At 35.3% G+C, this 25,844-nt stretch overlaps 1 protein-coding gene across 7 annotated transcripts in view; it reads left to right on the top strand.

The window, feature by feature from the left end:
- The window catches only part of Kiaa1328 (KIAA1328 ortholog), a 291,633-nt gene that overhangs the window by 43,592 nt on the left and 222,197 nt on the right, over positions 1-25,844 (top strand). For all 7 annotated transcript variants that reach the window (XR_012447056.1, XM_074069919.1, XM_074069918.1 and 4 more), the window contains one exon: positions 4,198-4,313. Coding sequence is in view for 6 of the 7 variants with exons in the window: in XM_074069919.1 (XP_073926020.1) it covers positions 4,198-4,313 (116 nt within the window). In the remaining variant the exon portion in view is untranslated. The remainder of the gene's footprint in view (positions 1-4,197; positions 4,314-25,844) is intronic.

Below are 25,844 nucleotides of genomic sequence, written 5' to 3'. Positions count from 1 at the left end.
ATATTCTCTTGTTCCATCTATTTACTTGCGAATGACAAAATTTCATTCTTCTTTGTGTCGAATAAAATTCCATCATGTATAAACACCACATTTTCTTAATCCAGTAGTGGGGCATCTTGACTGTTTCCATAGCTTGGCTATTATGAATAGTGCTTCAATAAACATGGGTGTGCAGGTGCCTTTGTAATTATCTGACTCTCATTCTTTCGGACATATATCTAGGAGTGGTATTGCTGGATCATATGGCAGATCTATGTTTAGTTTTTTAAGAATCCTCCATATTGTTATAAGCTAGTGGTTGTACTAGCTTACATTCCCACCAGCAGTATATGAGGTTCCTTTTTCCTGCATCCTTGCCAACATTTGTTGTTGGTGGTGTTCTTGATGGTAGAAATTCTAACAGGTGTGAGGTGAAATTTTAGTGTGATTTTGATTTTCATTTCTTTTATGGCCAGAGACGGTGAGCATTTTTTCAGTGTCTTTTGGCCATTTGGACTTCTTCCTTTGAAAAAGTTCTGTTTTGTTCAGTTGCCCCCTTCTTCATTGGTTCATATTTTGGGGGAGTTTAGTTTTTTGAGCTCCCTGTGTATTCTGGTTATCAGTCCCTTGTCAATGCATAGCTAGCAAAGATTTTCTCCATTCTGTGGGTAGTGTCTTCAATCTAGAGACCATTTCTTTTGTTGTGCAGAAGCTTTTAAATTTCATGTAGTCCCATTTGTCCATCCTTTCTGTTAGTTGCTGGGCTGTGTGAGTTCTACTGTGGAAGTCCTTGTCTATGCCTGTTACTCCCTGCTCTTTCCTGTGCTTACTTCAAGGTTTCAGATCTGATATTAAAGTTCTTACTCCACCTTGAGTTGATACTAGTACAGGATGATAGGCACAGATCTAGTTTCAGTTTTCTCCAGGCAGATAACCACTTTTCCCAGCAACATTTGTTGAAGAGGTGTCTTTTCTCCATCATATGTTTTTGGCGCCTTTGTCAAAAATAAGGTGGGCGTAGCTGTGTGGATTTATATCAAGGTCCTCTATTATGTTCCACTAGTCTTCATATCTATTTGTATTCCTCTTATTTCTTCTTCTTGCCTTATTGCTCTGGCTAGGAATTCCAGGACTATGTTGAATAGGAATGGGGAGAGTGGGCTCCCTTGTCTCATTCTTGACTTTAGGGGAAATGGTTTCAGTTTTTCCCCATTAAGTATGATGTTGGCTATAACATTGTCATATATAGCCTTTATAATGTTGAGGTACATTCCTTCTATTCCTAATTTCATCAGAGCTTTTATCATGAAATGGTATTGAATCATATTGAAGGCTTTTTCTGCATCTGTTGAGATGATCAAGTGGTTTTTGTCTTTGCTTCTATTATATACTGTGATCAATAAATGTAACACAGACAAGTGATTTTTTTATCTGGATAGAGCACATAAAGCTTTGTAAAAAAAACTTCATCCTAGACTCTTGCATTATGAAATTTGACTGTACAAGCATTTTTGCCATCACAGATCCATATAGGTCTTCATGGATCTTGTTCAGGTCCTCCACAAAGCAAGTAAGTGTTAGCCAGGCAAGAGAGATAATCTGTGAATTTAGATTAATGTTAAGGTAAACTTGGCAATGTACTTTTTTTTCCCCCTTTGCTCTTTTACTTTTCTTTCTCCTGGCAGTACTGGGATTTGAACTCATTGACTTGCTAGGCAGGCACTCTACCACTTGAGCCATGCTTTTGTTTTATTGCTTTAGTTATTTTTCAGGTAGGGTCTCATGTTTTTGCCCAGAGTTGACCTTGAACTATGATCTTCCCAGCTATAGCCTCCTGTATAGCAGGGATAACAGGTGTGCACACTTCACCCAGCTTATTTATTGAGAGGGAGTCTCACTAATTTTTCCCCAGGCAGGATTTGAACTGCAGTCCTCCTGATCTCTGTCTCTTGATTAACTGGTATTATAGGTGTGAGCCACCACACTGTCCTTTTGGTTTTATGAGTGAGTTCTCACTGTGTATCTCAGGCTCGCCTGGAACTCAGGATCTTCCTGTCTCAGCCATCTAAGTGCTAGGATTACAGGTGTGCACCACCATGTCCGGCATTGGCAATATACTTTGTTACTGTTTTGTATAGCCCTGGAGCATTGCTTGGTAAAGAAACAAATCTTTGAGGCACTTTTCACGTTTATATGGCTTTTCTGAGTGGGATTAAAACTACAGAGATCTCTTTTTAAATTCACTTTTGCTACTCTGTATTGCATAAAGTTATTGTTATTATTTTTCCCATAGTAAGCATTCAGGAGGTATTTGTAAGTGAATACACATATGAAAATTAAATGTTCCTTTATCAACTTTGAGATTTTTCTTCTTCATTCATGTCTTCATAGTTTTACCAATCTAAGTGAAGAGAAATTTTGCTACATGTTTTCCCACTTTGACAGTGTTTGTTCTTTCCTTACAATGGGTAGCATCATTTATTTCACCTTTGTCTTATGGAGAATCCTACAAATTCATCACCTCCTTTATTTAACATTTATGCCAAATTTCACATATTTATCTTTTTTTAATATTTCTTCCTTTCTCATCCTGTGGGCATAAATTTTGCTTATAGTATTGAATGCTTTGTACCTTGGTCAAATGATTGATAACCACTTTCTTATTTCTTTGTGTTTATAAACAGCATATACATACAGTCAGTATATATATAATATAGTGAAGGAGCTTCTAGAACTCTAGCTGGAAAAGACTTTTATAATTGTCTAGTCTAGCCTTTTCCTTTATAAATAAGAGGATGCCCAGAGAGATACACAAAATTTGTCAAAGTTGCTATGAAAGATGTTAGTGCAAGTGTACTTGAAAGTAATGATGAGGAAAGGGAAGGCATTTCGAAGAGATCGGAGCAAAAAGACAGGATTTATTACAATATAATTCCTCTTCATATGTGTGTATTTGTTTAGTTGTCTGGATTCATATAAACATATCAGTCTTAGTGATTATACTGTTAGAAAGAAGGGCCTAGTAGTATGGAAATGGTAAATAATAACACGTTAGGGAGGTGACTTGAATGTCATGATGAGCCAGAAGAAATTGATCTATTTATTGAACCATGTGCTATGTTCTTTCACACCAATTATTTCAAAAACAAGATGCAGTCAACTCTTGAATATTCCAAATTCTAATTTTCCTTCACTTATCTAATTGAGCTCAATAGCTCTGTGGAGGGCAAGCAAAAAAAAGAAAGCCTATGGAATCTATGTTACAAGAACGTTGTTCTTGTGGGGGGGCTCTGCAAAGAAGTACATTTAGTAGTTTAAACAAAAGGTTTAGATTCCCTGTGGCTTTAACTTATACCCAGCCCTGCATGATCTTGTCAGATAAATATGTATCTTCTCTTTGAAGAAATAAATGCCAGCAACAGAGAAATTCAAGCTTAACATCTCTGTGTACAGAGAAGCATGAAAATTAGAGTTGTTCTAATATATACTTTGTTGAGTTGTAAATTTTAGTATTGGTCTTGTTGTTTAACTTTTTTTAAAAAAAATCGTTTTTTCCCTATGTGGCCTAGACAGAAAACATCCTTTATTGGTGTGAGGAAGTTGGAATTCAGAGTTAGACATTATTGATACTGATATTTTTGGTATGTGTTTTAAAGTATAAAGCCTTTTTGAAGGAAGGTAGTTTATACCTTCCTTCATGTGAATGTCATCTTTTTATTCAGGTTCAACTGTTTATATGCTACTGAGGAATGTAGGTTATCTATCAGGCAAAACGTAAAAATGCCTACGTATATTTAGTAAAATATTTAAGATGTAGATATTGTTTGTTTCATTGGCAAGATTTAAATAAAACTATGAAAGGAATCTAGAGCAAAACAAATTGGTACTTTTAATAAGTAAAAAATGAAAGCAGTACTTTAAAAATTAGAACAGTTTTCCTCCCTGGATTATAATTCAGCACCTGTGTTTTGTGTGGGACTTTCTATATTTAAGATGTTTCTCATGTTGGAAACATTCTGGAAATAAAAACCACATCCATATTTTGTTACAAAGGTGAGGAAGATTTTGTTATGATAAATTAAATTAAAAAACACAGAGTATATCTGAAGAATTCAGCACACCTTTGCAGGAAACTTAGTCTTAATAAACTGTAATTGTAGGCATGTATTTTTTATTCTGATGGGCTTTTCATTTTCTTCATTTTTGTATTTCTTTCAGAGTAAGTGAAGAAAAAGAAGTTACAGAAGAACGACTGAAAGCTGAGCAAGAATCATTTGAGAAGAAGATCAGGCAGTTGGAAGAACAGAATGAACTGATCATCAAAGAAAGGGAAGATATCCTTTTTGAAAGTCCTCTTTTTAGCGTGCAGAAAGTTTGACTCTTCCATGAAGAAAATGTAAACTCCAGAGAAATAATTGTTCTAATTTATGATGAAATAAATCTGCATGTGCTGCCATTTCTAGGCAGTCAGAACAACACTTAACAGCATGTGCTATTGCTTCCTTTGTGCGTGATAAGGCCATCCAGCTGTTCTGCTGCTGTTGTTATGCTGCAAAGCACATATCTGTCAACTAAAAAGACAGTAAGAAATTAGGGCATTAAAATGTAGTGTTGAAACTTTATTAAATTCCATTCCACTGCTGTAGTTGAGCATGAAGCACCTTGTACTTGGTATTATTCCTAACTGAAGCTTTGATAACCCTAAGGAATTCTACTCTGAAATCATAAAAATAAAAATTCCTTTGTAATGTATAGGTATTCTAATTGATAAATGTTTACACTATAGCATAAACCAAACTATTCTGATAGGACAGAAAACTGTAGGGTTTAGAACTAGAGTTGTGTGTGTTTATATACATATACATTGTTTGTAAGAAACTAAAGTAAAAACAGATATTTTAGCTTAAAAGTTGTCCTTAAAGGGATATGTGAATTAAAATAAGCATACTTTTGAAGTTTCTTTTAATTCAGGTAGAATTACTTATTACTGGGTGTTTTGTGCAGTGGCATTGATGTAGAAGAGTACAGACTGTCCCTAAACTTAGGGTGATGGATCTTCCAGTGTGTGAATGCTTGAAAGAACCATTGTCCTTATTGGCAGTATCATTATTAAGTGAGTGTAATAATCATTTCAAGGATTCTGCAATTGTCAAAAATGGCTATGAATTGACAATAGACATGCCTTTGTGAATACCACAGAAATGGAAGTGTAAAGATAAATTAATTAGCTTGAAAAACACAGGACTATTACCAAAAATAGAGAGTTCTGGACTTCTAGTGTTCAAATAGTAGATGCACATGATAGGAAGTTAATCAGAATTCTCAGATTTGATTTGCTGAGTGGACAATTAATAAGACTTTTTGACGCCACAATTACAAAGGAATCATTTTAGAGGGTTCTTTTTTTTTACTTATCTGTAGCATTTGGAAATCATCTCAGGTCTTCTCTTTCCTTTGTCCACTTTGACTTCATTGCCTTAGATGTCAACCTTCAGGCCAGACCATGTTCTTCCTGCTACTTTTCTCTCCACACTAAAGGAATGCTGTTTACTCAGAATTCATAGCACACTTTGCCTAGCACTTTCAAGAAATTGGTAGGTTAGGGATGCTTTTATTGCATCAAAATTTCAATTTATAGGGCCTATTTTTCTCACATAATAAGAATTCTGGAGATAGATGGCCTCTGGCATTGATTTGGTGGCTTAAAGTTTTAAGTGGTGGCATCTCTCCTGTTCTAGCTTTTATTAATGTTTGCTCCAGTTCTAGGCACATTTGCATTCAGGTGGGAAGAAACTGGAGAGGTTCTGACAATTGTGACTATTCTCCTTCTTTTTAAAAAACATAAACACCTCCTCAGAGCATCTCCCATGCCCCACTTAATAGTCTTGTATTGATATTAACTGTCCTACATTTTATTATATGGCCATGCTAAGCCACAAAGGAGGCTGAGAAGATGAGTATCTATATTGTCTGACTCTGGTAACAGGAGTAGGGGGAAAAAATTCACTTTTTATATGGAGAGGTGGTGGTAATACTTCAACCTCCCAGAGAAAAAAACATATGTATAGCATCCGGTAGAATTGGGGTAAGTTAGGGAAAGAAGGCAAGAGAGATTGGTAGTGGATAATGTAGAAAGCCTGGCCACACTTAGAATGGGTCTTTGTTTGGTAATTTACTTAGGAAACTTGTATAGCTATCTGGAAAGTGGAAAGTAATTTCAGTAAACCTTTGAACTTCTCTGGAAAAGTAGAAACTAATTTCAGTGAACTATGATATTTAGCCCTCTCTGGGTGAAGATTAATGCTCTTTTCAGTACTAAAGCAGTCTAAACTCAGCATGGCTATAAATGGTTTCTTCTGGCAGGCTAAATGGTAAGATATCCTGGGTGATTGTAGTGACCCAGTTTTTCATATTTTCCCTAGGATTTAGCTCAATGATCAACACACTACTGCTGTGAGCCAAATCCAGTGGGGGTGCCAACTCATCTAGCCACACTCCTTGTATATTATCTGTGGCTGCTTTTGTGCTCGAACCACAACAAATAGCTTCATCAAAGACCCTGTGGCTCTCCTGACTTAAAATACTTACTCTCTAACCCTCTATAGGAAAAGTTTCCTGGATCCTGGTCTCTTCTAGCTAAAAAATAAAAAACAATCAAAGTCTTACATGTGAGGCATAGTTAGGTCTATTTTACATATGGTTAGAAGGGAATTTACTTGAGAATTTATTCTCTATTTGTGAAGAAGATTGAAGTAAATGTTAAGTATTATCAAAAATTAAATTGGCTTCGTTGGTATAATTGCTTTAAGACATTTTAAATCACAAATGGTAAGTGGTATTTGTAGAATTTAATTGCCAAAAAAATGGAAAAAGGAAGATATGATAAAAACAGTGACACCTATGGTTTTTTATTCTAAGTAGATTGCTCAGGTACAAATCTCCTTTAACAGAATAAACCTGTCAAAGGTTAATGTAGATGATTTTATAGTACATAAAACTCTATGAAACTTAGAAACATAAAATGAGGTTGTAATTTAAAACAATATAATTTTAACTACAGATACATTTACCTATCATACATGAATGATTCAGACTCTTTCATATACATGAAATCAGGTAATTTCAGCCCATTTTAAAGTCTATTTCAGTGTGAGGATCTATATTCATGAATTGTAACTTTTGGCATTTTAAAGATACATTATACCAAATTTATGGGTTTTTTTGTTTTTAAAGTTCTAATAGCTTGATTTATTGATCAACTATTCAAACACAGATCAGTGCCTTACTGAAAAAGATAAGATATTTTATATGTTGGCATTAGATTATGCTTTTGAAGTATTAGGTTCTTACAGAAAATTGAGTTTATTAAAACATAAAAATTCTTGGTAATTTTCAGTCTTTGAATAAAGAAAGCTTATTCTTAAGACTTTAACCATGTAAATGAATATGCCATTTACAAAACCAAGCAGTTTGATGAACCTAGTGGATTTTTGCCTGGATGAATGTATATAAAAGGAAAAATATATCTGAAACTTGACAGGTAGAGGGGGAAAGGAAACACTATGCAGTGGTGAAGATGACCAGAACACACTACATACACACACACACACACACACACACACACAAAGACAACATAATGAAACCCACCAAACAATGTTTGATAAAAAGAGGAAAGGAGGGAGAGAGGAATGGGAATATAATAGAGAGGGTGAACTTATTCAAAGTACACTGTACATATATACAGAATTATCACAGTGAATCCCATATTTTTAATGTATGCTAATACAAAAGTAAAATAAAATTTTAAAAATAAAGAGAAATATGTCTAATAATGGTAATTCTGAAACATGTCAGCATGTAATAATGTAAGACATAAAGGATATAGCCATTTGAAAAATTGATTAATATTACCAATTATTATTAATTTTGAACTGCTTGTATCTCTGGAACATATGACTCAGATCAATGCTAGTATCAAAAGCTTGCAGAAGGAAAGTGAAGTCGAATGGTGGCTTTACTGTTTTAATTGGCATAGCAAGGAAAATGACAGGGAAGAAAGTACCCAGCTTTAGAGTTAAAAAAAAAATCTGTTTTTTGCACTAACTGGCTTGTCTGACATCTTGGAAATGTTACTGAAGTTCTCTGAGTCTCCTTTTGATTCTTTAGTATATAACTAAGTAATAATACCTTCTTTGAAGGCCTGTTGAAATTGGAAAGATTTTTTTATATTATGTTTGTAAAGAATCTAGCAGTATCTTTTACATAGTTGATACTGAATAAAAGGTAATATTTGTTATTGTAAGTACTACTAATATGGATGAGAGATTAGTTGATTGGCCTTTGTGTTCCGTTTTTCCCTGCCATTCTTTAGGTTTTGATGGTTTTCGTTATGTTATACAACTACTTGGGCTGCTTAGAGGTCCAGAAGGACAATGAAATTGATCTGTTCTCTGCTTTATCTTCTAAGCTCTGTGAAAGGGGAAACCTCTCTGTGTGCCACTTATACCTGTTGGTTGCTCAGTGGGAAGAAATCAAGTGGGTTTTTGTTGTCATTTGCAATGCTAAGGTAGAAAACCGAGTTTTAAATTTTTCTCCCAGAAACCAGATTGATGTAGGCAATTGGTTATTTCCCTTATGATCTGTTTCCAGATCTCTGTGGTTGGGACTTGGTAAATTGAAGAGATTTGGAGGTACTTAGAGCTCACATCTTTGACACCATTTAACGGGTGGTCATTTTAGGAACCTTGCTCAAAGAAGAAAGAATTTTAAAGGAACTAACCTTAGTATTTTTGAGGGATGTTTTAGAAGGAGCCAAAGGTCTCAGCATGTGCTAAAAGTAGATTAGTGAAAATTCACATGAATTTTTACCTAATTATATAAAAGCAAACATTGGTTCTGAAGGATAGTAATACTTCAGAGACACTCAAAACTTCTTTTAAATTACACATTTCACTAATACTACTGGAGTCATACTACCATGATCTGCCACCATCATCCATTAGATTTTTAACAAGGATAGAAACTATACTGTGGGATGGATAAGTGGTATGCGAGGGAAGGAAAGCATAGTAGAAATAAATTTCATAAAGGACAAAAGTTTCAAGAAGGGCTAGGGGCATGGTGATGTAAGCAGTAGAGGGTCTTCCTGACAAGCACAAGGCCCTAAGTTCAACCCCAGGTACCACCAAAAAAAAATTCAAGAGGAAAGATAAGTCTCCTTTTTAATTTGAAGGAAGGCACGATATCTTATAGTCTTTCAAACAGTTTTAAGTGAATTGAAATATAAATTTAGAATGAAGAAGATATAAAAGAGATAAAGAAGAGGAAAGGGCATTTTGGTATCTGAGAGTATGCTAATGTAACAAAGTATTTTACCACCTTATCAGCTTTGGTGAATCTTGGTGGGGGTTTTTTGGTTTTGGATTTTTTTCTTTGTTTATTTGTGGGGTAAGTTTTCTACCACTTGTGCTATGCTCCCATTCTTTTGGCCTTTCTGTTTTGAATAAATATTTGGCTTTTGATTTTCTGTTTAAAAATTGAATTATTTAGCAATAGAATATATTCTGTATACTTAGATAAAACTACTTTATTCCTTTTAATAAACCCTAGAATACATTATTTTAATAATCTAATAATTGTCTTTACTGCTGAAGAAGTTGTACTTTTGGAGCCATTTTTATGTGCTCCATGATGCTATTTAAATTTAGAAGGTTTTGAATCATTATTATTATATATTGTCCTGAAATGTCAACTTAAGTAGGGACTAACAAATTAAGTAACTCTTTCCATTTATGTTGCAGGGAAATAGGATTCTTAGAACTGATATTACTGTTAATTTTGCTGTTGTCTAAGCCATTCTTAAGGTTATTTTTATTCACAAAAATATTCAGTATTAATGCTAATCACAAGGCAGAATTGATGGCAGATATTTGTGAAAACAAATTTCATAACCTTATGTATACTTAATTTCAACTCAGTAAGAACCTGTAGGGGTTAAATCACTCTTTGATAGTTTGTTTTATTTATACTTTACTTTTCTGGAATTAATCTAAGAAATAATAAAAAGAAGTACTCCTCATCTACCCATATCATTTATCTCTAACACACTTTAGGAGAGTTCCTGATGCTGTCATATAGATAATAAAGTCATTATCTTGTATCTACATTTAAACCTATTGCGATTGGGAAGTGGAAAATAAGAAGTAAGAAATGGAGCTGCAGTGAGAATATTGAAGCTGACAGAAGAGTTGACAAAAAAATTATTAAAAACACATAAGGACTGAAAATTCACAACAGTCTAGAACTCTGTCCACCTGGATATATCTTAGGGACTTCAGTATTAAACTCAATATAGTATATAACATTCTCACAATGGATTTTTATCCCTTGTTTTTATCCCCTGTTCTCTTTTATTACTAGTATTTCCATTAGCAAAACATCTTACATTTGTATATTGCTTTTCTACTTGTGGAACGCTTTCACTCATACTTATTTAACTTTTATAATAATATGGTTAAGTAGGTAAGGCAGATATTCATATCTTCATATCACAGTTAAAGATGCTGGTCAGGAAACATGAACAGCCCATTACAGAGACGAGTGAAAGCTTTTGACACCAAGTGTTCTGCTTTTTCCATTATACCAAATTATTTCTGTACTAATGAATGACCTAAAAGACAACAAGCCTGCCTTTTCTAGACTGCTTTGTATTAAAAACAATTTCACTTTAAATTGTAACATATTTTATCATGCTTTTCATTGACAAAAATGTTGTTTAAAACATTTTTGGGACATTAAAAAGTACCTAAAATAGCCCTATATTATACAAAAATTTCAGATATGCAGATATTGTAGTGATTTTCTTACATTTTGATTTCTCCATTCAGTCATCACATCTTTCTCCTTTTCCCTCTTAAACATTATTCTGATCCCATTAACTGTTTTTCCAGTACTATCTCACTGCATTCCTGCATTACCATATAGTGTCTTTGTTTTCTTATCACCATTCTCTCCAGCTGTCCTTTGAGTTCATTTCATCATTGCTGCCAGATTAACCTTTCTTAAGAACTGTTTTTTTATGTATCACTTGGCTTTTTAATACCTTTTCATAGCTTCTTATGGCCTAAAGGATTAAATGGATGTTCTTAATTTTGACATGCAAGCCGTGCATTACGGGTGTCCAATAACATATGTGACCTTCATTTTTTATGATTCCCTTAAGTGGTTTCTGCATACTATATAGGAAAGACTTATTGGTTTTCCTACTTATTACAACTTCTTTCTATTTCTTTGTCATTGCTCCTTCTACTAGTTTTCTTCTTCAGGATTTCTTTAAGACATCTTCCCCAATAAAGTATTTTTATAGGATTTGGCTCTTAGTATTCATACTTGTACCAACTGTCCTAACTTGTGTGTCTTCTTATTGTTCTTTGGGGAACTGAGATGCACTTGAAATAGTACTTAAATTTTTAGTAAGAAAACTTAGAACAGAATCTTAGATTTTTATACCTTTGCCTACTTTGTACTGGTGTGACTAAGTAAATCATTGAATGCTGTAGCATCTTAATGATGTTTTAGAAGTATAAACTAATTTAGGCTGAGTAGGGGTGAAAAGGTGAATGCTGCAAAGAAAATGAGGTATACTGTCTAGTCAAAGAGAATATATATTTCAAGGAATGGAGTTTTTGTTGTTTTTTTGGAGGAAAGGAGAGTGGTTTAAGGCTAGAAGTGATGCTTAAGATCTGCTTTAACATCTTTTAATATTTCTTATTTTTAATGAGTGATACAGACCTTTAAAAGAAAGTTCTAAAATGTTTATGTAACTTCTAACTTACATAACACAACTCGCATAATGATCCATTAACTTGTGTACTTATAATACTTACATAAACTTATATAATATGAGATGACTTCTAGGCTTTTCATTTCAGCCTCTTACCCTTTATTCTGGGCTTGGAAAGGTTCATTTATGTGTTTGCTTTAGTAGCAAACACAAGTGTTGTATTGTAACTACATTATGTCCATCACAAATTTGTACATTGAGACTCTAACCCTCATTGTGACTATAGCTAAAGACAGGATCTTCATAAGGTATTGCTTAACTGAGGGCTTTGCACTTTTGTGGGTTTACCTAGGGGTATTTCTCTTTAGCTGCTTTCTATCCTTATGCTGGCACCATATTTTTTTATTATCCTACATTGACCACTGCTCATTGCAACCATAAACCCGAGGCTGTCTTTCATATTGTGGGTATACAGAGAAGTGGAGACTGTTAGCAGTCTGCCATCTTTAGTGTACTCCCTTTTTAAACCATTTGTTTAAAAAGCCTCCCAGGCTTGGTTTTGCTTTGATTTTGATTGCTTCAGTTTGCTGAAGGATCCAGATGTGGAGCCTTAGCACCTGGCCCCAGAGAGGAACTTACTACTTTAAATTGAGAGACACTAGAGTTCAAATAAAGAGATTGAGGCTTCTCAAATTCCCCTATTGGCTAACGGGTTAATTTCTTTTGGAATCCCACATGCAAATAACTTCTGTAGATTGAAATTAAAGCAATATACATTATTTTCTATATCTTTCTTTAAAAATATTTTCCAGTGATAGTTCTGCACTGAGTAAATGGTACTAATAAATGATACTATATAATATCATTTAAAATTACTTTGGAAAATTTCAACAGTTCTTTTTTTTTTTTCATTATTCATACGTGCATACAAGGCTTGAGTCATTTCTCCCCACTGCCCCCACCCCCTCCCTTACCACTCACTCCGCCCCCTCCCTCTCCCCCCCACCCCCTCAACCCCCAGCAGAAACTATTTTGCCCTTATTTCTAATTTTGTTGTAGAGACAGTATAAGCAATAATAGGAAGGAACAAGGGGTTTTGCTGGGTGAGATATGGATAGCTATACAGGGCATTGACTCACATTGATTTCCTGTGCGTGGGTGTTACCTTCTGGATTAATTCTTTTTGATCTAACCTTTTCTTTAGTTCCTGGTCCCCTTTTCCTATTGGCCTCAGTTGCTTTTAAGGTATCTGCTTTAGTTTCTCTGCATTAATGGCAACAAATGCTAGCTAATTTTTTGGGTGTCTTACCTATCCTCACCCCTCCCTTGTGTGCTCTCGCTTTTATCATATGCTCAAAGTCCAATCCCATTGTTGTGTTTGCCCTTGATCTAATGTCCACATATGAGGGAGAACATACGATTTTTGGTCTTTTGGGTCAGGATAACCTCACTCAGAATGATGCTCTCCAGTTCCATCCATTTACCAGCGAATGATAACATTTCGTTCTTCTTCGTGGCTGCATAAAATCCATTGTGTATAGATACCACATTTTCTTAATCCATTCGTCAGTGGTGGGGCATCTTGGCTGTTTCCATAACTAGGCTATTGTGAATAGTGCCGCAATAAACGTGGGTGTGCAGGTGCCTCTGGAGTAACCTGTGTCACAGTCTTTTGGGTATATCCCCAAGAGTGGTACTACTGGATCAAATGGTAGATCAATGTTTAGCTTTTTAAGTAGCCTCCAAATTTTTTTCCACAGTAGTTGTACTAGTTTACATTACCACCAACAGTATAAGAGGGTTCCTTTTTCCCCACATCCTTGCCAACACCTGTTGGTGGTGGTGTTGGTAATGATGGCTATTCTAACAGGGGTGAGGTGAAATCTTAGTGTGGTTTTAATTTGCATTTCCTTTATTGCTAGACATGGTGAGCATTTTTTCATGTGTTTTTTGGCCATTTGAATTTCTTCTTTTGAGAAAGTTCTGTTTAGTTCACATGCCCATTTCTTTATTGTTTCATTAGTTTTGGGAGAATTTAGTTATTTAAGTTCCCTATATATTCTGGTTATCAGTCCTTTGTCTGATGTGTAGCTGGCAAACATTTTCTCCTACTCTGTGGGTGTTCTCTTCAGTTTAGAGACCATTTCTTTTGATGAACAGAAGCTTTTTAGTTTTATGATGTCCCATTTATCTATGCTATCTCTCAGTTGCTGTGCTGCTGGGGTTCCGTTGAGAAAGTTCTTACCTACACCTACTAACTCCAGAGTATTTCCTACTCTTTCCTATATCAACTTTAGAGTTTGTGGTCTGATATTAAGATCCTCGATCCATTTTGAGTTAATCTTGGTATAGGGTGATATACATGGATCTAGTTTCAGTTTTTACAGACTGCTAACCAGTTTTCCCAGCAGTTTTTGTTGAAGAGGCTGCTATTTCTCCATCGTATATTTTTAGCTCCTTTGTCAAAGACAAGTTGGTTATAGTTGTGTGGCTTCATATCTGGGTCCTCTATTCTGTTCCACTGGTCTTCATGTCTGTTTTTCTGCCAGTACCGTGCTGTTTTTATTGTTATTGCTTTGTAATATAGTTTGAAGTCAGGTATTGTGATACCTCCTGCATTGTTCTTTTGACTGAATATTGCCTTGGCTGTTCGTGGCCTCTTGTGTTTCCATATAAATTTAATGGTAGATTTTTCAATCTCTTTAATGAATGTCATTGGAATTTTGATGGGAATTGCATTAAACATGTAGATTACTTTTAGGAGTATCGACATTTTTACTATGTTGATTCTACCAATCCATGAGCATGGGAGATCTCTCCACTTTCTATAGTCTTCCTCAATCTCTTTCTTCAGAAGTGTATAGTTTTCCTTGTAGAGGTCTTTCACATCTTTTGTTAGGTTTACACCTGGGTATTTGATTTTGTTTGAGGCTATTGTAAATGGAATTGTTTTCATACATTCTTTTTCAGTTTGCTCATTGTTAGTGTATAGAAATGCTAATGATTTTTCTATGTTGATTTTATATCTTGCTACCTTGCTATAGCTATTGATGATGTCTAGAAGCTTCTGAGTAGAGTTTTCTGGGTCTTTAAGGTATAGGATCATGTCGTCTGCAAATAGGGATATTTTGACAGTTTCTTTACCTATTTGTATTCCTTTTATTCCTTCTTCTTGCCTAATTGCTCTCGCTAGGAATTCCAGTACTATGTTGAATAGGAGTGGGGATAGTGGGTGTCCTTGTCTCGTTCCTGATTTTAGAGGGAATGGTTCCAGTTTTTCTCCGTTAAGTATAATGTTGCCTGTAGGTTTGTCATATATAGCTTTTATTATGTTGAGGTACTTTCCTTCTATTCCTAGTTTTCTTAGAGCTTTTATCATGAAATGGTGTTGGATCTTATCAAAGGCTTTTTCTGCATCTATTGAGATGATCAAGTGGTTTTTGTCTTTGCGTCTGTTAATGTGGTTTATTATGTTTATTGATTTTCATATGTTGAACCACCGCTGCATCCCTGGGATGAAGCCTACTTGGTCGTGGTGAATAATCTTCTTGATGTGTTGTTGAATTCGGTTTGCCATTATTTTGTTGAGGATTTTTGCATTAATGTTCATTAAGGAGATTGGCCTATAGTTCTCCTTTTTGGAGGTGTCTTTGCCTGGTTTTGGGATAAGTGTAATACTGGCTTCATAAAATGTGTTCGGCAGTTTTCCTTCCCTTTCTATTTCATGGAACAGTTTAAGGAGGGTTGGTATCAGTTCTTCTTTAAAGGTCTGATAGAATTCAGCAGAGAATCCATCAGGTCCTGGACTTTTCTTTTTGGGGAGACTTTTGATTGCTGCTTCAATTTCATTTTGTGTTATAGATCTATTCAGGTGATTAATTTCCTCTTGGTTCAGTTTTGGATGATCATATGTATCTAGACATCTGTCCATTTCTTTAAGATTTTCAAATTTATTTGAATATAGGTTCTCAAGGTAGTCTCTGATGATTTCCTGTACTTCCATAGTGTTTGTTGTTATCTCCCCTTTTGCATTCCTGATTCTACTAATTTGGGCTTTTTCTCTCCTCATTTTAGTCAGGTTTGCCAGGGGTCTATCGATCTTGTTTATTTTTTCAAAGAACCAACTTTTTGTTTCATTAATTCTTTGTATGGTTTTTTTGGTTTCTATTTTGTTGATTTCAGCTCTTATTTTTATTATTTTTCTTCTATTTGTTTTGGGATTTGCTTGTTCTTGTTTTTCTAGGAGTTTGAGATGTATCATTAGGTCATTGATTTGGGATCTTTCAGTCTTTTCAATATATGCACTCATGGCTGTAAACTTTCCTCTCAAGACTGCCTTAACTGTGTCCCATAGGTTCCGGTATGTTGTGTTTTCATTTTCATTGACTTCCAGGAACTTTTTAATTTCCTCTTTTATTGCATCAATGATCCATTGAAGAATGGATCATTCTTCAATTAAGTAATTAGTTAAGTAATGAGTTATTTAGTTTCCAGCTGTTTGCATGTTTTTTGTCTTTACTTTTGTTTTGAGTTCTACTTTTACTGCATTGTGATCAGATAGTATGCACGGTATGTTTTCTATTTTCTTATATTTGCTGAGACTTGCTTTGTGCTCTAGGATATGATCTATTTTGAGAAGGTTCCATGGGCTGCTGAGAAGAGTGTATATTGTGTAGAGGTTGGATGAAATGTTCTGTAGACATCAATTGCATATTATAGGTCTTAGATTTATATACTGATTTTTTTTTTTGGATGACCTATCTATTGATGATAATGGAGTGTTAAAGTCTCCCACAACCACTTTGTTGGCGTTTATATATGCTTTTGGGTCTTTCAGGGTATGTTTGATGAAATTGGTTGCGTTGACATTGGGTGTGTACAGGTTGATAATTATTATTTCCTTTTGGTCTATTTCCCCTTTTGTTCGTATGGAATGTCCTTCTTTATCTCATTTGATCAATGTAGGTTTGAATTCTACTTTGTCAGAGATTAGTATTGCTACTCCTGCCTGTTTTCAGGGGCCATTGGCTTGGTAAATCTTCTTCTAGCCTTTCATCCTAAACCTATGCTTATTTCTGTCAGTGAGATGGGTCTCCTGTAAGCAACAAATTGTTGGATCTTCCTTTTTAATCCATTTCGTCAAGCGGTGACTTTTGATGGGTGAATTAAGTCCGTTAACATTAAGCGTTAGTACTGATAGGTATGTGGTGATTCCTGTCATTTAGTTGTTGTAGTTGTTTGAAGGTTTGATTGTGTGTACCTAAGTTGAGGTTACTCTCTACTGTCTTGCTTTTTCTTTTCCTGTGGTTTGGTGCTGCCTGTCTTTTCATGGTTAAGTTGGGTTTCACTTTCTGTGTGCAGAATCCCTTGCAGAATCTTTTGTAATGGTGGCTTTGTGGTCACATATTGTTTTAGTTTCTGCTTATCATGGAAGACTTTTATTGCTCCATCTATTTTGAATGATAGTTTTGCTGGGTAGAGTATCCTGGGGTTGAAGTTATTTTAGTTCAGTGTCCGGAAGATCTCACCCCACGCTCTTCTTGCTTTTAATGTTTCTATTGAGAAGTCTGCTGTGATTTTGATGGGTTTACCTTTGTATGTTACTTGCTTTTCTCTCTTACAGCCTTCCATATTCTTTTCTTAGTTTCTGAACTTGTTGTTTTAATGATGATATGTTGTGGAGTAGTTCTACTTTGATCTGGTCTGTTTGGTGTCCTGGAGGCCTCTTGCATTTGTATGGGAATATCTTTCTCTAGATTTGGGAAATTTTCTGTTGTTATTTTGTTGAATATATTACGCATTCCCTTCGCTTGCACCTCTTCTCCTTCTTCGATGCCCATGATTCTCAAGTTTGGTCTTTTGATGGAGTCGGTGAGTTCTTGCATTTTCTTTTCACAGGTCTTGAGTTGTTTAATTAATAGTTCTTCGGTTTTTCCTTTAATTACCATTTCATCTTCAAGTTCTGAGATTCTGTCTTCTGTTTGTTCTATTCTGCTGGATTGGCCTTCCGTTTTGTTTTGCAGTTCTGTTTCATTCTTTTTTCTGAGGTTTTCCATATCCTGGGTAGTTTCCTCTTTAATGTTGTCTATTTTTGTCCTGAGTTCATTTATCCATTTATTCATCGTGTTCTCTGTTTCACTTTGGTGTTTATACAGTGCTTCTATGGTTTCTTTTATTTCTTCTTTTGCTTTTTCAAATTCTCTATTTTTGTTGTCTTGGAATTTCTTCAGTGTCTCCTGTACATTTTGGTTGACCCTATCCAGTATCATCTCTATAAAATTCTCATTGAGTACCTGTATATGCCTTCTTTTAAATTATTCTTGTGGGCTTCATTGGGTCCTTTGGCATAGTTTGTCTTCATTTTGTTGGAATCTGGATCTCAGTTTCTGTTTTCTTCATTCCCCTCTGGTTCCTGTACTAATTTTTTGCTATGGGGAAACTGGTTTCCCTGTTTTTTCTTTCTGTCCTGCCATCATTGCCCTTGGTATTGTTATTGTCCCTGTACTGTGTGCAATTAAGTATTTTCTAGCTTGTAATAATAACAGTGGTAATATGTAGAATGGAAGGGTGAGCTGAGATGGAAAGCAAGAAGTTAAAGAAAAGGGGAAAACAAATACACAGAGAAGACGGAGAAAAGAGAACAAGATTTCAGACCAGGAAGTTTCAAAGGTATAAACAGGGAGCATTAGTGTACTAATTGACAGTAAGCTCAACAGACATTAGAGAGACAGACAGAGGATTGAAAATCAAAAATAAAAAAAGTAAAGATAAGAATAAAAATAAAAAATAAGTAAATGAAAGAAATATCTATATATATAAATGAATTAAAATAAAACGGAAAATAGAAAATTAAAAAGAAAAATAACCAAAAAACCTCCAAGTTCAAATGCAATGAAGTTTCAGCCTTAATAATTTGGGTGTCCGTCTCAGTCTCCAATCCTGGAGATGGTGCCTCAGATGTTGTTCTGTAGTTGTCTCATCAAAGGGGACACATAAAGTAGAACAAAACTACACCAAGTGTCCCAAGTTCAAATGCAATACAGTTTCAGTAAGTTTTTCAGCATGCAGGTATAATTCGTTGTTCTCTCATCAAGGGGAGGGAGAAAAAGAAAAACAAGAGTCTGGAGACCATTCTGAGAGTGGTATCTGCAACTGTGGCTTGCCTGCCCACTGCTGTCAGCCTGCTGTTGCTGGAGGTGTTATTTATGCAGATCTCTGGGGTGAGCTTAGCACTCACCTGGCCCTGCAGGCTTTGTTTACTCAGATTTCTCCTGTGCGTGAGCCTCTGCTACAAGTTTTCCCCTTTCTAAGCACACTGGGAAAGGTGACACTGTACCCACATTGTCAGGCCTGCGTGTTTATTTACACTTCATGTGGGAGGTGGGTCTTCCCCCCTCTCCTGTGCAGTTTTCCTCCCACTGCCACTTTCACAAGCTTTCCTGCTCCTGATTACTGGGCGGTGCTGCTGCTCCTCCCAGCTGCCATGTTTGTTTACAGTTCACGTGGGAAGTGGGTCTTCCCTCCTCTCCTGTGGCGTTTTCCTCCCTCCGCCACTCTCACAAGCTTTCCCGCTCCTGGTTGCTGGGCGCACCCTCCGCTCCCTCCAGAGCCTCTCCGGCCTGCCCGGCTTGTTTATTTACAGTCCCGGGAAGGATTCCCTTCCTCCAATCTGCAGTGCTTAGGGCGCCCCACCCTCTTTCCCACGTGTCTTTATTGTTCTTATTGCTTATTAACTTAGTTTCTCTTTTTTCCCCTAGTGGAGGTCAGTCTGTCCAGGGGGCTATGCTGCTCTGGCCCAGGCTTGTCTGTGGGAGTACTGTGGTACTGCGAAGCTCATCTGGTCCCTGTCTTCCCAAGCCATCTGGGCGTGGGCGACTGGTGGCTCGGGGGCCCTCCTGGTTTCTCCATTTAACGTGAAGTGGAGATTCTCTGCACCGGCTGGAGGTGTGGAGGGGTCAAAGTTATGCCTCTTCTCAGTGATTATGCGTGCAAAGTGTGTCTCCAGCGTCTCTCCAAGATTTCACTATAGGAGGCTCGCTTTCTGCTTCCTCCCTCTAGCCGCCATCTTGGAATCTCCTCAACAGTTCTTGCATGAAGAAATAGACTTTCAATATATCAATTTCATAATTATTGTTCAGGAAAGTTCATTCTGTGTAGCCTTTTACATTACTGATCTTCCTTATAGGGCTATTCTGACATAATCTTTTCAGTGAATTCCATTTGTCATACCACAGCTTGTAATTGCTTTAGTTTTGAAGAATTTAAGATTATAATGAGTGACTTTATTACTAATCAGTAGCAAATTTCTCTTAGTGATCTTAACCTTAAGATGGTAGTTAAGTGATGCAGATGGTAAAACTTCCACTTCAGTTAGAGACTTATATGATAACACTTCCTTTTGTTTTTTTTAATGGTTATGTCCAAGACTTAGCATTTCCAAGCTCTGTAACTTTTCACAAGTAGTAAATCTAATTATTGTAGAGTCATGTAATGATTAGAAGTTAACAGAATATGTGAAATGGATTTCCCTATAGATATATGGTAGGGATTATCAGCCTCCACTCTCAATTTTATTGTTATTCTTTTTTGTATGGGGAAGGGGACTGTACTAGAGTTTGAACTCAGAGCCTTGTGCTTGCTAGGCAGGCACTCTATCACTTAAGTCCATCACCAGCCCCTCTCCTCACCTTTTTTTTTGGCTTTAGTTAGTTTTCAAATAGGGTCTCTTGCTTTTTCCTGGGGCTGGCCTCAGACTACAATCCTCTTACCTATGTCTCCTTCTTAGTTTGGATTACAGGTGTGAACCACCATGCCCATCTTGTTTGTTGAGATAGTGTCTTGCTAACTTTTTGCCTAAGCTGGGTTCAAACTGCAATCCTCCTGATGTCCACCTCCTGAGTAGCTAATTATCATTTCTTCATACAGTTGAGTATCCATTATCTGAAATTCATGGGGCCATAAGTGTTTCAGAGTTTCTAGTTTTTCAAATTTTGGAATATTTGCCCAGATGTGAGCATCTGTAATCTGAAATCCTGAATGATGCAAAAGCACTAGATGCTCAAAAGAGTTCAGGTTTTAGAGCATTTTGGATTCTGGATTAGGGATTCTTAACCTGTATAGAAATCCCAGGTTATTGAGCATCTGGTTTGTTCTCTCTCTCAATTGGGAGTGTCTTGCTTTGTAGCTCACACTGGCTTCAAACTAAGATCCTCTTGCCTCAGCTTCCTTAGTGCTAGATGTTCACCTTGCCATCTTTTCTTGAATCCTTAGGCTTATGAAGAGCAGAACTAAGTGGAGAAAGACATTCCTACCAAAACAGTTGCAGGTAGTTCTGGAATTTCTAAATAAACATAGTTTGGAAAATCCAGGTATCCAGAAAATACTAATAATTCTTGTTGGTCAGTTTTTAATAATTTTTGGCCATATTGCTAACACCCTCTTTTTCCATACAAAAGCTGATAAACACAGGAATAGTGTCAGAAGAAAAAAAAAAAAAGAGGAGAAATGAAACCATGGGAAATTAGAAGTAGTGATTGCCTTAATGAGAAACTTGTTCTAGAGAAAGTTTGACAGTAAAGAGAACCTATGATATGGTGACAAGAGAGAATAGTTATTATTAGTTAGATGCAGAGAAAAGTTGCCAAATAGCTACTGCTATTTCACATTAACAGCCCAAAACAATCAGTGTGCCAAGTTAAAAAACACAAGGACTAGTTCATCCAGCAGTCTAGAGGCAAAAAGAATAAAAGGTTTTAATATGATGGTAAAAGTAATCATTTAGAGATATCACAGCATTTAGAAAGATATTCTTCGCATGACATATATAGTAAATTGAGATGACAGAGAACTAATTTACTGCTAATTCACCTTTTTCCTTATTAAGTAAAACAAATACATGAAATGTACTGTTTTTAAACCTGTGATAAATTATTAATTGGATGTCTCAAATATGATTTATCTGAATGTGTGATATAACAATAAACACTGATGTTTTGGAAAGAGCAACAAAATCATTAAACTTGGAATCTTGACTTTACCTTCACACTATAGCTGCATGACCCTGGATAAAGTAACCTCTGCAAGTCTAAATTTTATCACACATAACATGTTAACAGTATCTGAACTATTTGCCACACAAGATGATCAAATGAGGTAATATATGTAACATTTTTCAAAAGTATAAAGTTCTATAAAAAAGTGTCCATAAAATATTTTCTTGCCTTAAAAAATTTCACAAATAAAAATGATGTGAAGATATATTTGATAATATTGTACAAGTTGTATCCTTTTTTCAGATGTTATCTTTTTTTTTCAAGATTTTCTTTTTGCCTTTAGAATCCTCATTCAGATTTTTGTTGCCAAAAGAGAAACTAGCCTCCTAGTTCTTGAAGAGACAATCTAAGTTGAGAAGTAAAGTGGTTCAGGAAGGAAAGTGCTCTGAAAGAGCATCCTTTAATTCTTTTGAAGCAGTCTTAAGGAAGCTTATTGCTGGGAGAAGTCACCTTGGAATTGCTAAGGAACTTTAGCATCATATGCTGCTTTGACAAGGCACAGAAGACATCTCAAGGAAAATGATGCAGAACCGAAGTTCAAAAAAGCTGTGATTGAATTGAATGCACATAAGAATGTCTTATGAATCTGTTTCAGGAATAGACTTCCTTTCATAAAACAAGAATGCCAAAATAATGGTAATCCAAACAAATGTATTTTTTTAATTTTTGTGTAAAAGGCATCCTGATGCCTGCAATTTGAGCAGGTGTAGTGGCTACATAGATCTTAGGCAGCCACTCTTCTTATCTTGACATTTCAAATTTCAGCCATCATATGTATATTCCAGGCAGTAAGACAGTCTATAAACTTTGAAAAGTTTGTTTCTAAATTTTTATTTTATTTTTCTATCATTGATTTAGAAATGTAATTGATTTTTACATATTGATTTTATGTCTTTTGACCTTGCTAAAGTCTCACTTCTTATTCTAGTAGATGTTTACAAATTCCTTGGGATTTCATGTTAATCTGCAAGTAAAAGCAATTTTTTCTAATTTTTATGTCCTCTATTATTTTTTTTTCTTGCCTTATTGCAATACCTCCAGTTAGCTATCAAATAGAAGTGGTAAGAGATAACATCCTGTATTGTTAATACTTTAGGGAGAAATACGCATTTAATCCCTAAGTTTGTCATTGGCTATAGAGTTCTGGGTTTTAACACATGCTTTTGTTTTTTTTTTTAATCACATTGAAGAATTCCTCTCTTTTTCCCCCTTTTTGGTTTCTTGAAGAATTTTTCTCTTATTCCTAGTTGGCTGAGAGATTTGTTTTCTTTCTTTCTTTCTGTTTTCCATGTTTTAAATCATAAATGGACATTGATTATTCGTAGTACTTTTTATCCTATGGTACATTTATGGCTTATTGAATCTAATATAGTATCTGGCACTCAATAAATACCTGTTTTTTGTTTTGTTTTTGTGGTTCTGGGGATCAAACACAGAGCCCTGAGCATGTTAGCCAAGTGTTGTACCATTGAGTTACATTCCCAGTCCAATAAATATCTGTTACATTTGCGGTTAAACCAGAGTTGCTTGACTCTTAAGAGAAAACTTGCATTTTACTGTTGCAGCTGCATAATTTGGCACTCTGCCACCACCTGGTGATAGTATATCTAAACTTCAGTAAAAGCTTCTTGGGAGATGAGTAAACAAGGAGAGTTAAAACTGAAAGTGATTGAATTGATGGCATAACTGTAATTTTTAAATAAACATAAACTCATTACATATAATAAGACTATGTCTGAGATTTAGCAAATGTATTTTAAATTTAGTAAGTGTTGAGTGTCTTTTGTTTTCCTGAGTGCTAGAAAAGGATGAAGGATCAGTTATATGAGTTAAACAGAATAAACCACAAAAGTTGACAGAAGTAGAGAACAGAGATGTCTCTGTATCTGAATTTCTACTCTGTCAGCATTTCCTTGCTGTTAGGTGCCAACTTAACTGGAATTTTTTAAAGAACAAGCATTTTTTACTTTCTTAGCATCTCACACTAAATATTTAATATTTTATAAGAAAGTCTATCTTGTGACCAAGACTGAAATTTAAGACTTATTTTTAGAAATCCAGTCCCTTGGTTTCACAGAATTCAGTGAAACACAGTGTAGAACTGATTGGGATTTATTTGTTGTAACAGACAATATCTTGCAATGAAACCACCTATCATCTACGCTGTTACCATTTCCACTATGTGTTTTCACTTCTTACACTCCCTCTAAAAAAACAGACCATGAGCTAAATATGCTATTAAAAGTTTCTAAAAATGTAGTTCAAGTTTTTTATTGATGTTGAAATAGTCAATCTTATTGTAAAATATTAATAATTTTATGGAAAGGTTATTCTTTCTACCATCAGAATACCCTAGGGTGATAGTATTGGGAGTACTATTTAGTAATAATGATCATCACATGGATAAGTTCCCTAGAAGGCCCCATGATGGTAATACCCTTCGATTTTGTCTTTAAAGGAAACTGCTGAGAGGCAATAATTTTTTTTTGTATGTGTCCCATTTTCATTAATGCATGGTAATTGATGGAGTTGTAGTGACTTGTAGCAGTAATGAGTTCTAAACATAATAATGCACTCTTTTCTAATAAGTGAGCACTGCTGGGGTTTAAAAGCGTACTAAATCAGTTGCTTTAGTATGAATTTATTAGTTTTTTTCAGCATTAGCTTTAATAGTAGTTATTTACATAAGCGTACATCCCATTAACTGCCATCAGGGCTGGAAAACATGCTGAACTGTTCATATTTTCATATAATTATTGAACATAATGGTTTCATTTGCATTTCTAAACAGTGATGTTTCTGTCAGCCTTGGAAATAGTGTCTTTACGGAGTCCCTATTTCACATCCACTTATTTGACATCGTTAAATTTTATGCTAATGTGCTTCCCTAGAATATCATCAGTAGGACAGATGCTTGTGCTTTAATATACAAATCAGGGATGCTTTTCCATCCCCCAAATGACAAGGGAAAATTTTTTAAAATCTGCACTTTTAGATATAGAGTTTGTCTACATATAAATAGACTTATGAAATAAAACTTTCAGGATTAAATGTAATAATATGGTTGTCTTTTTAAAACTCTTTATTATGAATGCTGTCTACCTGACTAGGGTTAGTTTTGTTTTCTTGAGTGAGGAGGTCTCAGTAAAGATCTTGTTGCTTATGAATATTTAGTTTTGCATCTGAAATGTTGATCTTGAAATGCAGGTTTTTCAGTACTTTTGAATACATCACGTCAACAGTGTTAGTTTTTAAAATATTCTTTGCATTTTTATTCCTTTACTCTCTTAACCTAGATTATAAATCTTATGGTGGAAGCTATTAAGTGATCTCGGACATCTTAGCTTTTTGTATGCATTAGAACATTAGAAAAATGTAAAAGCACGACTTTTTCATGTCAAGTGAAGCAGCAGTATTAATACAGAAGTACAGTTTCATAGACCAACTCTTTGTCTTTTGTATCTGTGTTTACTATGAGCTTTTTTCTTCATCATTTGTGAATGCTTTTGTGAGTGCTGTCAATCAGATGGCTGGAAAATGTTAAGCAAGAGCAATCATTTAAAGGATTGTTTCTAGAGATGACTCAGGTCTTTTTTTTTTTTTTTTTCCAGCAGTGGGAGGATGTACATGAAGCCACTAAAGTTTTTGGTCTCTGTGGGCCTCTTCTTTTTTTGTCTTCTGACAGCTCGGGGCAGCATTTTATTGTTGATTTGTAGTGGGCCGGCACTGCTAGAGCTGACTCTGCACAGTTCAAACTGCAAGGTTGGCAGTCTAGCAAGATAGAGTAAGAAGCAGCTTTGAGAGGAGTTCTTGCCCCAAATTACTTGCTAAAAGTATATTAGAACTGATATAGCATAAAATTGATATAGCATAAAAGGATTATTGGGCTAGAAATATTATTTGGCTTAACAAGTCAGGACTCAACTGAAATTTTTGCAAGGCCTTTTGTGTTCTTTGGAGAACTGCCAAGAAAAAAATTTGGTAAGGGTTGTAAAGAAACTACCATAGAGGTGCAGTTTCCTAGCTATTCA

Source organism: Castor canadensis, chromosome 4, assembly GCF_047511655.1.
Source record: "Castor canadensis chromosome 4, mCasCan1.hap1v2, whole genome shotgun sequence".
NCBI classification, from domain to species: domain Eukaryota; kingdom Metazoa; phylum Chordata; class Mammalia; order Rodentia; family Castoridae; genus Castor; species Castor canadensis.
This window is presented reverse-complemented; position numbering and strand designations above follow the sequence as displayed.